The sequence below is a fragment of the Schistocerca nitens genome, chromosome 5, assembly GCF_023898315.1.
Source record: "Schistocerca nitens isolate TAMUIC-IGC-003100 chromosome 5, iqSchNite1.1, whole genome shotgun sequence".
NCBI lineage: Eukaryota > Metazoa > Arthropoda > Insecta > Orthoptera > Acrididae > Schistocerca > Schistocerca nitens.
This window is the reverse complement of record NC_064618.1, coordinates 89,177,347-89,190,235: the sequence shown is the minus strand read 5'-3', so window position 1 is coordinate 89,190,235 and position 12,889 is coordinate 89,177,347. Positions and strand designations below refer to the sequence as shown.

The 12,889-nt window shown below is 43.1% G+C and overlaps 1 protein-coding gene across 1 annotated transcript in view; it reads left to right on the top strand.

Moving 5' to 3' along the window:
* Positions 1 to 12,889, top strand: part of LOC126259323 (uncharacterized) — a 77,564-nt gene that overhangs the window by 31,800 nt on the left and 32,875 nt on the right. The window contains exon 3 of the mRNA XM_049956007.1: positions 8,683 to 8,840. Coding sequence (XP_049811964.1) covers positions 8,683 to 8,840 — 158 coding nt within the window. The remainder of the gene's footprint in view (positions 1 to 8,682; positions 8,841 to 12,889) is intronic.

The following is a 12,889-nucleotide window of genomic DNA, read 5'->3' as shown; positions in this document are numbered from 1 at the left end:
ACTAGTGTTCAATGCATGAACAGCTAAAACAGCTTTACAAGGGCTTACATCAATTTTATTTCTTTTTGTATTTGAAACGGCTATGTTTTTTTTATGTAGAAGCTTTAAATAAGAAAGCAAAGATTCAGCTTCCTTTTTCTATTCTATGTACTGTCAACTTGGAAGTTAGTCTACAGCCTCTTTTTTGAATGGGAACATTCCACATGCCTTGAACATGTTTTGGAGATTTGTCTTAATCTTGTCCTGTAGACTATCTAGGAGTCCATTAAGAAGGGCATTGCTTTTGGTACATTTGAGAACTGTGGATTGCTTACTTTGAACTCAAGTTAGTAGTTTTGTCCAGCAAATCTTAAAGAGGTGAAATAACTCACAGCCAAAGGTAGTGCCAAATGAGTTGTGTTGACTGGGATACACACAAACTGTCATTTTCTTCACATGAAGAACTTCACATGTGAAATGTGAAGTTAGGTTGCCTCCTATCATTATCTTTGTTTCAGGCAGGTTTTTACTATGAAGAAGCAGCACTTTAACCAATCTGTAAACACTACACTGTCAAATCAACCATGTTGAGTTCTGTTGTAGTGTGTTCCATCTGTACATCACCTGTTTTTGCAACAGGCAAAATATCAGTTTCTTCATTCCTGGATGATCTGAGAGATTACTTTCATAATTATTGAATACATTACATTTTATCTTTGGATTTTTTCCCAAATTGATTAAATATTTGGGAAGTTGATCTTTCTCACTTCTGCCTTGCTGCAACTAAGATTGTTTGCAAGCCTTGATTTGAGGATAACTTCATTTCATTTGGTAAAAGTGTAGGCCCAATCATTTCCTGGATAGTTATTCTGGAATTGCCTGTCACTGTGTCGAACTACATCCAGGAATGTTCCATAAAAACACGGGAGAACTGCCGGATATCAGTAACTTCCTGCCACGATATTTCGGCGCAGAGTCTTCTGGCCGTCTTCAGGTGAATGCCACTGTAGTAGTACTGGCGAGTACGCTCTGAGCTCCGCTATTTAAAGCCTTCTGAGGTGACATTGCGCATGCGCTGCTCAGCGTGCGCGTTCATAACGGCTCCGTGCGCTGCGCCTCGCGCCCTCCACTCCGAAAGCCTGGCGTATCGGTGTCAGGTCGATTTCCATCTTTATGCAGATAACTACATTGATTACGAAGTTTCTCTATAACAGGAGTCCAAGCAGAGTTCAGCTGATAACCACTATCTCGATTGATGAGAGTCTCATTGTCAGACAATCTTATTTCCGCAGATTCATTGATAATCGAGCTCCAAAAGTTTGATGTATGGGCCAAAATTTTTGTGTCGTCGTAATTCATGTAATGGTCTGTGGAAATACAAAGTTCGGCGATTGCGGACTTGGTGGGTTGGAGAAGGCGAGTATGCCGTTGGTGTTCCACAATGCGTTCCTGCACAGTTCGTGTTGTTTGCCCTATATATGATTTGCCGCATTCACACGGAATTTTGTATACACCTGGTTTACGCAGGCCCAGGTCGTCTTTAACGGATCCCACCAGTGATGAAATTTTGGAAGGAGGGCGAAAGATGACTCTCACTTGATACTTTCTCAATATTCTGCCTATCTGTGAAGAAATATTCCCAATTAATGGTAGATAAACAGTCGACCTGAAGGCCTCTTCCTCTTCCTTGTTCCGTCGTTTGTAGGTCTTCATCACTCTGTTCACTTGCCTAGGTGAAAAGCCATTCTTCAAAAATACTTTTTGCAGGTGGACAAAGGTTTTGAGAACGCCCATTGTTTGTGCTGGATGGTGGCAACTAGTAGCTTGTAGATACAGGTCTGTATGAGTGGGCTTTCTGTACACCGAGTGACCAAGTGTGCCATCACTCTTCCGTCGCACCAAGATGTCTAAAAATGGCAGACAACCATCTCTCTCTATTTCCATGGTAAACTTTGTTTTCATGTATGGAGTTCATGTGACGTAAAAATTCTTGGAGACGGTCCAGACCATGAGGCCACACTATAAAAGTGTCGTCAACATACCGCCAAAATACTGTCGGTTTAAAAGTGGCAGAGTCAAGTGCTCTCTCCTCAAAATCCTTCATAAAAAGATTGGCCACCAGGGGAGACAAAGGACTCCCCATGGCGACACCATCAGATTGTTCGTAAAATTAGTTGTTAAATATAAAATATGTAGAGGAGAGAGTATGCTCAAACAACGCTGTAATGTCTGCACCAAACATATTGCCAATGAGGTGTAGTGAGTCCACCAGAGGCACCTTTGTGAACAGTGAAACCACATCAAAACTGACCAATAAATCACTACTTTGCAGTTGTAGTGACTGAACTCGGCGTGAATTGGATTCTGTGTCAAAGGACATGTTCCACATACATTTGGTTTATTGGTCAGTTTTGATGTGGTTTCACTGTTCACAAAGGTGCCTCTGGTGGACTCACTCCACCTCATTGGCAATATGTTTGGTGCAGACATTACAGTATTGTTTGAGCATACTCTTTCTTCTACATATTTTATATTTAACTACTAATTTTACGAACAATCTGATGGTGTCGCCATGGGGAGTCCTTTGTCTCCCCTGGTGGCCAATCTTTTTATGGAGGATTTTGAGGAGAGAGCACTTGACTCTGCCACTTTTAAATCGACAGTATTTTGGCAGTACGTTGACGACACTTTTATAGTGTGGCCTCATGGTCGGGACCGTCTCCAAGAATTGTCACATGAACTCCATACATGAAAACATAAAGTTTACCATGGAAATAGAGAGAGATGGTTGTCTGCCATTTTTTGACGTCTTGGTGTGACGGAAGAGTGATGGCACACTTGGTCACTCGGTGTACAGAAAGCCCACTCACACAGACCTGTATCTACAAGCTACTAGTTGCCACCATCCAGCATAAACAATGGGCGTTCTCAAAACCTTGGTCCACCGTGCCCATACTACCTCTGACGCTGACAGTCTTCAAGCGGAACTGGAACACCTGCAAAAAGTATTTTTGAAGAATGGCTTTTCACCTAGGCAAGTGAACAGAGTGATGAAGACCTACAAACGACGGAACAAGGAAGAGGAAGAGGCCTTTAGGTCGACTGTTTATCTACCATTAATTGGGAATATTTCTTCACAGATAGGCAGAATATTGAGAAAGTATCAAGTGAGAGTCATCTTTCGCCCTCCTTCCAAAATTTCATCACTGGTGGGATCCGTTAAAGACGACCTGGGCCTGCGTAAACCAGGTGTTTACAAAATTCCGTGTGAATGTGGCAAATCATATATAGGGCAAACAACACGAACTGTGCAGGAACGCATTGTGAAACACCAACGGCATACTCGCCTTCTCCAACCCACCAAGTCCGCAATCGCCGAACTTTGTATTTCCACAGACCATTCCATGAATTACGACGACACAAAAATTTTGGCCCATACATCAAACTTTTGGAGCTCGATTATCAATGAATTTGCAGAAATAAGATTGTCTGACAATGAGACTCTCATCAATCGAGATAGCGGTTATCAGCTGAACTCTGCTTGGAATCCTGTTATAGAGAAACTTCGTAGTCGACGTAGTTATCTGCATAAAGATGGAAATCGACCTGACACCGATACGCCAGGCTTGCAGAGTGGAGGGCGCGAGGCGCAGTGCACGGAGCCGTTATGAACGCGCACGCTGAGCAGCGCATGCGCAGTGTCACCTCGGAAGGCTTTAAATAGCAGAGCTCAGCGCGTACTCGCCAGTACTACTACAGTGGAATTCACCTGAAGATGGCCAGAAGACTCTGCACCGAAATATCGTGGCAGGAAGTTACTGATATCCGGCAGTTCTCACGTGTTTTTATGGAACAATCAGTATGCCGGGAAAGCTTTAAACATTACATCCAGGAATGTTTTTGTTAAGACTTTAATATCTGTAATATGCAGTGGACACCAACAGTCAGCAGTAAAGGCAATAGAATTTGCTAATATAGGTTCTTCTTGTGATGTAGGCAACTTTTTATGCCTTAATTGGTCCATTTTTCCTGAAGTAGTTTTCCACTGTTTTTTAAAGTTTTTTTGATGTACCTAGTCTCTTGGTGGCACACTTTGTCTCTTGATTATTTGTAATTAACAAGATCACCTCTTCTAATGTTTCCTTATCTGCATCTAGATACCATCTTGTGCCCAGAGACGTTTGCTAAGTTCTAGGCATCGCAGTTCAATTTTTTAGTTGTTTCTTTACTTTATTCAAAGTAACACTTTATATTCTGTAACTTCACTGTCTAATGAAGCTACAGCATATTATGTCCATTCTTTACAGTTAAAACAAAACACCAATCTCAATCTAAAACTTCTGCAATAAACACAACACATCTAACAGTATACAGACTGTCAAACAAAGAATTTAAATTCGTTGTTGCCCCATTCTTAATTTGTAAACAGTAATTACAAATTACACTTCAGTTTTGCACTGTATTTGGGCAAATATGTGTGGATTAGTGGAAATTCAATGGTATTTTGGTAGTCAATGTGACCCCTGTGGGGAAAAAGGTTAGGGGGCAGTGTTACCTTGTCTTAAAGAAATGTGAATTTTTAACTGTTAAAATTGTTTGCACTGTTAACAAAGTCAGACAACTTCATTAAAATGTGTGAATTTGAACATGTAAGAACTTATGATAGGATTAACCATTTCTTCTGGGCCATTAAAGTTTTTCCCAGTCGAATCTGTAGAACTCCGGTACATACTGATAGCGATTGATAGATGACACAGTGGTATTGAGTACACAACACACTTGATGTTATAGTAACTCTGTACGTACAAGAATACACCACTTAAAGCACTCGAGTCACATAGCAACACTTGTGGGTGGAAGAGCCGAAAACCTGGTGGAACCAACATATACATGTGGCGCTTGTTGGAAGATTGGTGTCCACCTCACAAGTTGTTTTGTGCCTGACAGCTGCTGTAGCGAAGTGTCATCCTCTCGCACGGCAGTGATTGGGTTGAGTCACATAGTCTAGGTGCTGTTTGGATGGAGGTGTGATGTAATGGCTGACTGCAATGGCAGGGAGGGGATGCTGGTTTTGTCAGCAACAGATGGGCAAAGTTGTGATACCTCGGTCAACTGGGATTGCATGGAGACAAGAGAGTTGTGCATGGTGATAGTTGCTTGAATTCATGCGAGTGCCGGTTCCTGCCATCATGAGGCTATTGGAGACTGCAGGGTTACACATTGTTGATTGACAAAATAGTAGGGCGGAAAACAATGTCAGAGCACTGTTACTGTTCAACCAGTTGAAAGGCACAACCGTCAAAATGTTTACTGCCTAAACGCAGTGCAGTCAAAACAGTAACATTGGCGTGAGCATGTTGTCTAATTAGTTGGGTATTGTCTCTGTCGGGCACTGTAGTGACGGTTTGTATCTCAATTGGTCCCTTGGAGATTACTGGATGCGATGTTGCGGTGCACCAGACATGTGATTGTATTTTCAAAGTTCAAACGACCCATCTCTTGCACACTGATAGAGGCAGAACACTGTAGATGCACTGGGCAGTCCATACAGTACACAGGTGCATCAATGTTTCAGGTTCGAACACAGTTTGATGCATTGCACATGAATGTTTTATGTTGTAGCGTGGCACGTAAAAAAAGATGCAGGAAAATTATTGTCCGTTCGCACGAACTATGTAGTGTCAGAGTGCGATAATGGCTGAATTTTTGTTGCATGGTAACTGGCTCAGTAGTAAAGTGAGAAAATACAGCGTGACGCCACAATTTGTGGGGTCACCAAGCGGAACTCTGCTACTTAGTGATAGTGAATGATTGAAGACACAGTGGTACAGAGTACAGGGTACACTATTTTATAGTAACTCGATACATACAAGAATACATAACATAACACACTAGAATCAGAGAACAAACTGAAGTGCTACCACAAAAGGTCGGAGATAAGACTAAGAGTTGTTTTCTCTAGTCAGCGATGCTAACATTCCTGCAACTTTATAAGCAGATATAGAGTATGCTTAAACATTTTTTTTTAACTATAACATTTTTTTACATTTTTAAAATGTGTGAATTCAAATCAAAAAATTCCATTGTAGTACATTATAATTTTTATTTTCAACGTGATTTCAAAGTTTATCGAGAAATGGAAAGAGAAGGGTGAAACTGACCCGGGGGTCAGAATTACCCCACTACTGCTGTTTATTATGTTGCTCAGTGGTGCTGACACGGGTCCAAATCTCATTCAGTACTAATATTTTTGTCACTTTTCACTTCGTTCACCTGTGGAATTGTATGTGAAAAATGCCATGTTTTACAATGTTCACAGTCTACAGTAAACGGTAAGTCCCAATGTAATTTCCTGGGCACACAATACTTAGCATACATTTCGTCGTGGTCAAACCAACCTTAAAAAAGTTGAGTAAGGCTTTTCCTTGTCTCATCACTAATTCGAATTCAAAAACTCAGTTGAGTACTTAAACAATTGTGGTACAAAATTAGACGTACATGCTATGTCCAACATAACAGCAATCACGACAATGCCAGTATAAAAGCCTATCATATGATGGACAATTTTTCAATATTAATAACTGGTAAATACTTTGGGATTGTTAAATTTGTAGAGATTCATTAAGTTGCATTCACACTGAACACATTTAATGAAGTTCATAGGCTAGTACTGCACTAAACAGACATGTTGCTCTTTAAACCACCATAAAATGAGCAGCCATTGTACTTGCTCTGCTGAGCACTTTCTGAATCTATAACATATTGCATCATCCTCCTATAGAGTGTGCATTCACTAACTTACTGCAACTTATATCTAGGCATGTGTATCCAACTACTGATGATATTTAGAGGCTGTGATTCATCACAATAGTAGATCCATAACATACGAATTTACTTTCAGTCAGTCTGATATTAACGCCATTTATATCCTTGAAATGTTTAATGTAATTCTTATTTGATCTGTAGGAGACCCTCTCAGGAATGTGTCGTACTGACTGGAACTACAGTGTGATGTTTTGTGCACAAAGGAGTCAGCTATTTCCTCAGTTGCTGTCACTGCTTCCCTCATTGTTTAGAAGGCTCTGCAAAATATCAAGAATTCCATACATATGCCCCTAAGTTTAATAAGCCACTGCTGCAAAATACTAACATGAATTCTTTACGGATGAATGGGAAATCTGGTAGAAGCCGACCTCGGGGAAGATCATTTTGGATTCTGTAGAAATTTTGGAACATGTGAGGCAATACTGACACTACGACATACCTTAGAAGATAGATTAAGGAAAGGCAAACCTACATTTCTAGCATTTGTAGACTTAGAGAAAGCTTTTGGCAGTGTTGACTGGAATACTCTCTTTCAAATTCTGAAGGTGGCAGGTGTAAAATACTGGGAGCAAAAGGCTATTTACAATTTGTACAGAAACCAGGTGGCAGTTATAAGAGTCGAGGGGTATGAAAGGGAAGCAGTGGTTGGGAAGGGAGTGAGACAGGGTTGTAGCCTCTGCCTGATGTTATTCAATCTGTATATTGAGCAAGCAGTAAAGGAAACAAAAGACAAATTTGGTGTAGGAATTAAAATATATGGAGAAGAAATAAAAACTTTGAGGTTTGCCCATGAGATTGTAATTTTGTCAGAGACAGCAAAGGACCTGGAAGAGCAGCTGAACGGAATGGACATGGTCTTGAAACGAGGATATAAGATGAACATCAACAAAAGCAAAATGAGGATAATGGAATGTAGTCGAATTAAGCCGGGTGATGCTGAGGGAATTAGATTAGGAAATGAGATACTTAATGTAGTAAAGGACTTTTGCCATTTGGGGAGCAAAATAACTGAGGATGGTCAAAGTAGAGAGGATATAAAATGTAAACTGGCGATGGCAAGGAAAGAATTTCTGAAGAAGAGAAATTTGTTAACATCGAGTATAGATTTAAGTGTCAGGAAGTCGTTTCTGAAAGTATTTGTATGGAAGTGAAACATGGACGTTAAATAGTTTCGACAAGAAGAGAATAGAAGCTTTCGAAATGTGGTGCTACAGAAGAATGCTGAAGATTAGATGGGTAGATCACATAACTAATGAGGAGGTATTGAATAGAATTTGGGAGAAGAGAAATTTGTAGCACAACTTGACTAGAAGAATGGATCAGTTGGTAGGGCATATTCTGAGGCATCAAGGATCACCAATTTAGTATTGGAGGGCAGGGTGGAGGGTAAAAATCGCAGAGGGAGACCAAGAGATGAATACACTAAACAGATTCAGAAGGATGTAGGTTGCAGTAGGTACTGGGAGATCAAGAACCTTGCACAGGATAGAGTAGCATGGAGACCTGCATCAAGCCAGTCTCTGGACTGAGACTGAAGACCACAACAACAACATGCCCATAAGCCCACACTTTTAATAACAAAGGAACAGGCCTCACTGCTTTGATGTTTTGGAGTAGTATGTGGTGAACACATAGTCCAGTGAGTCAAGAGTTGCTGCCACCCCCCCACCCCACCCCACCCCCCGCCCTTTCCTGCCACATTTCTTTTTGCACGTTTTTCTTTTCATTTCTCTTCGGATTACATAAATTCTGTAAACTACTTCCTGAAATTTGTGGGTAATGGTTTGCATTCGGCATATTTTAAGAAATCTGGTGTTTGAACTTGTGCAAATAAATTATTTAAATTTAACCTTGTCAAATTTATTTTTCATGAATTAGAGGATCTACCAAGTCGAAGGAGTCAGCAAGAAAGAAAGGCGAATCTTCAGATTCAACCAGGCTTATAAGAATAGGGGGTGTTCTGTATAAAACCTCTCGCACCAGACTGACAAGAAGTAGAACCCAGATAACAAGTGCAAAGCAACTAGTTGTGAAACGTGAGTTATTCAAAAGTATACTACAATATTAATATATGTACTACAGTAGTTGCAAACGTTGTGATACAATTTTTAAATCTAATTCACTTGTAAGCTTTAAAAAGTTTTGTTCTTGTAAGAAAATTGTTACATTAGAATTATTGTAGATGACAGTGTAAAATATATATAAGAGGGAAACATTCCACGTGGAAAAATATATCTAAAAAGAAAGATGATGAGACTTACCAAACAAAAGCGCTGGCAGGTCGATAGACACACAAACAAACACAAATATACACACAAAATTCAAGCTTTCGCAACAAACTGTTGCCTCATCAGGAAAGAGGGGAAGGAGAGGGAAAGACGAAAGGATGTGGGTTTTAAGGGAGAGGATAAGGAGTCATTCCAATCCCGGGAGCGGAAAGACTTACCTTAGGGGGAAAAAAGGACGGGTATACACACACACACACACACACACACACACACACACACACACACACATATACAGACACAAGCAGACATATTTAAAGACAAAGAGTTTGGGCAGAGATGTCAGTCGAGGCAGAAGTGAAGAGGCAAAGATGATGATGAATGACAGGTGAGGTATGAGTGGCGGCAACTTGAAATTGGCGGAGATTGAGGCCTGGTGGATAACGGGAAGAGAGGATATATTGAAGAGCAAGTTCCCATCTCCGGAGTTCGGATAGGTTGGTGTTGGTGGGAAGTATCCAGATAACCCGGACGGTGTAACACTGTGCCAAGATGTGCTGGCCGTGCACCAAGGCATGTTTAGCCACAGGGTGATCCTCATTACCAACAAACACTGTCTGCCTGTGTCTATTCATGCAAATGGACAGTTTGTTGCTGGTAATTCCCACATAGAAGGCATCACAGTGTAGGCAGGTCAGTTTGTAAATCACGTGGGTGCTTTCACACGTGGCTCTGCCTTTGATCGTGTACACCTTCCGGGTTACAGGACTGGAGTAGGTGGTGGTGGGAGGGTGCATGGGACAGGTTTTACACCTGGGGCGGTTACAAGGATAGGAGCCAGAGGGTAGGAAAGGTGGTTTGGGGATTTCGTAGGGATGAACTAAGAGGTTACGAAGGTTAGGTGGATGGTGGAAAGACACTCTTGGTGGAGTGGGGAGGATTTCATGAAGGATGGATCTCATTTCAGGCCAGGGTTTGAGGAAGTCGTATCCCTGCCGGAGAGCCACATTCAGAGTCTGGTCCAGTCCCAGAAAGTATCCTGTCACAAGTGGGGCACTTTTGTGGTTCTTCTGTGGGGGATTCTGGGTTCGAGGGGATGAGGAAGTGGCTCTGGTTATTTGCTTCTGTACCAGGTCGGGAGGGTAGTTGCGAGATGCGAAAGCTGTTGTCAGTTTGTTGGTGTAATGGTTCAGGGATTCCGGACTGGAGCAGATTCGTTTGCCACGAAGACCTAGGCTGTAGGGAAGGGACCGTTTGATGTGGAATGGGTGGCAGCTGTCATAATGGAGGTACTGTTGCTTGTTGGTGGGTTTGATGTGGACGGACGTGTGAAGCTGGCCATTGGACAGGTGGAGGTCAACGTCAAGGAAAGTGGCATGGGATTTGGAGTAGGACCAGGTGAATCTGATGGAACCAAAGGAGTTGAGGTTGGAGAGGAAATTCTGAAGTTCTTCTTCACTGTGAGTCCAGATCATGAAGATGTCATCAATAAATCTGTACCAAACTTTGGGTTGGCAGGCCTGGGTAACCAAGAAGGCTTCCTCTAAGCGACCCATGAATAGGTTGGCGTACAAGGGGGCCATCCTGGTACCCATGGCTGTTCCCTTTAATTGTTGGTATGCCTGGCCTTCAAAAGTGAAGTAGTTGTGGGTCAGGATGAAACTGGATAAGGTAATGAGGAAAGAGGTTTTAGGTAGGGTGGCAGGTGATCGGCGTGAAAGGAAGTGCTCCATCGCAGCGAAGCCTTGGACGTGCGGAATATTTGTGTATAAGGAAGTGGCATCAATGGTTACAAGGATGGTTTCTGGGGGTAACAGATTGGGTAAGGATTCCAGGCGTTCGAGAAAGTGGTTGGTGTCTTTGATGATGGATGGGAGACTGCATGTAATGGGTTGAAGGTGTTGATCTACGTAGGCAGAGATACGTTCTGTGGGGGCTTGGTAACCAGCTACAATGGGGCGGCCGGGATGATTGGGTTTGTGGATTTTAGGAAGAAGGTAGAAGGTAGGGGTGCGGGGTGTTGGTGGGGTCAGGAGGTTGATGGAGTCAGGTGAAAGGTTTTGCAGGGGGCCTAAGGTTCTGAGGATTCCTTGAAGCTCCGCCTGGACATCGGGAATGGGGTTACCTTGGCAAACTTTGTATGTGGTGTTGTCTGAAAGCTGACGCAGTCCCTCAGCCACATACTCCCGACGATCAAGTACCACGGTCGTGGAACCCTTGTCCGCCGGAAGAATGACGACGGATCGGTCAGCCTTCAGATCACGGATAGCCTGGGCTTCAGCAATGGTGATGTTGGGAGTAGGATTAAGGTTTTTAAGAAGGATTGAGATGCAAGGCTGGAAGTCAGAAATTCCTGGAAGGTTTGGAGAGGGTGATTTTGAGGAAGAGGAGGTGGGTCCCGCTGCGACGGAGGACGGAACTGTTCCAGGCAGGGTTCAATTTGGATGGTGTCTTGGGGAGTTGGATCATTAGGAGTAGGATTAGGATCATTTTTCTTAGTGGAAAAGTGATATTTCCAGCAGAGAGTAAGAGTGTAGGACAGTAAATCTTTGACGAGGGCTGTTTGGTTGAATCTGGGAGTGGGGCTGAAGGTGAGGCCTTTGGATAGGACAGAGGTTTCGGATTGGGAGAGAGGTTTGGAGGAAAGGTTAACTACTGAATTAGGGTGTTGTGGTTCCAGGTTGTGTTGATTGGAATTTTGAGGTTTTGGAGGGAGTGGAGCTGGAAGTGGGAGATTGAGTAGATGGGAGAGACTGGGTTGGTGTGCAATGAGAGGAGGTTGAGGCTTGCTGGAAAGGTTGTGAAGGGTGAGTGAGTTGCCTTTCCGGAGGTGGGAAACCGGGAGATTGGATAGTTTTTTGAGGTGGAGGGTGGCATGCTGTTCTAATTTGCGGTTGGCCTGTAGGAGGATGCTCTGAACAGCCGGTGTGGATGTGGGAGAGGAAAGATTAAGGACTTTTATTAAGGATAGGAGTTGACGGGTGTGTTCATTGGCTGAATTGATGTGTAGGTGAAGGATTAGGTGGGTGAGGGCAGTGGATTGTTCAGTTTGGAACTGGTACAGGGACTGATGGAAAGAAGGGTTGCAGCCAGAGATGGGAACTTTAAGTGTGAGGCCTTTGGGGGTAATGCCAAATGTCAGACAAGCCTGAGAAACTAGAATATGGGAGCGTAATCTGGCTAGGGCGAAGGCATGTTTGCGGGGGGAATGTAAATAAAACTTAATGGGGTCGTTGTGGGGGTGTTGTGAGGGTGACATGGTATTAGAAGGTGGAAAGTGTAACATGAGGCTGAAATGAAAATAAAAATATATGACATTGACCTCCACCTGTCCAATGGGCAGCTTCACACGTCCGTCCACATCAAACCCACCAACAAGCAACAGTACCTCCATTATGACAGCTGCCACCCGTTCCACATCAAACGGTCCCTTCCCTACAGCCTAGGTCTTCGTGGCAAACGAATCTGCTCCAGTCCGGAATCCCTGAACCATTACACCAACAACCTGACAACAGCTTTCGCATCTCACAACTACCCTCCTGACCTGGTACAGAAGCAAATAACCAGAGCCACTTCCTCATCCCCTCGAACCCAGAATCCCCCACAGAAGAACCACGAAAGTGCCCCACTTGTGACAGGATACTTTCCGGGATTGGACCAGACTCTGAATGTGGCTCTCCAGCAGGGATACGACTTCCTCAAATCCTGGCCTGAAATGAGATCCATCCTTCATGAAATCCTCCCCACTCCACGAAGAGTGTCTTTCCGCCGTCCACCTAACCTTCGTAACCTGTTAGTTCATCCCTATGAAATCCCCAAACCACCTTTCCTACCCTCTGGCTCCTATCCTTGTAACCAAC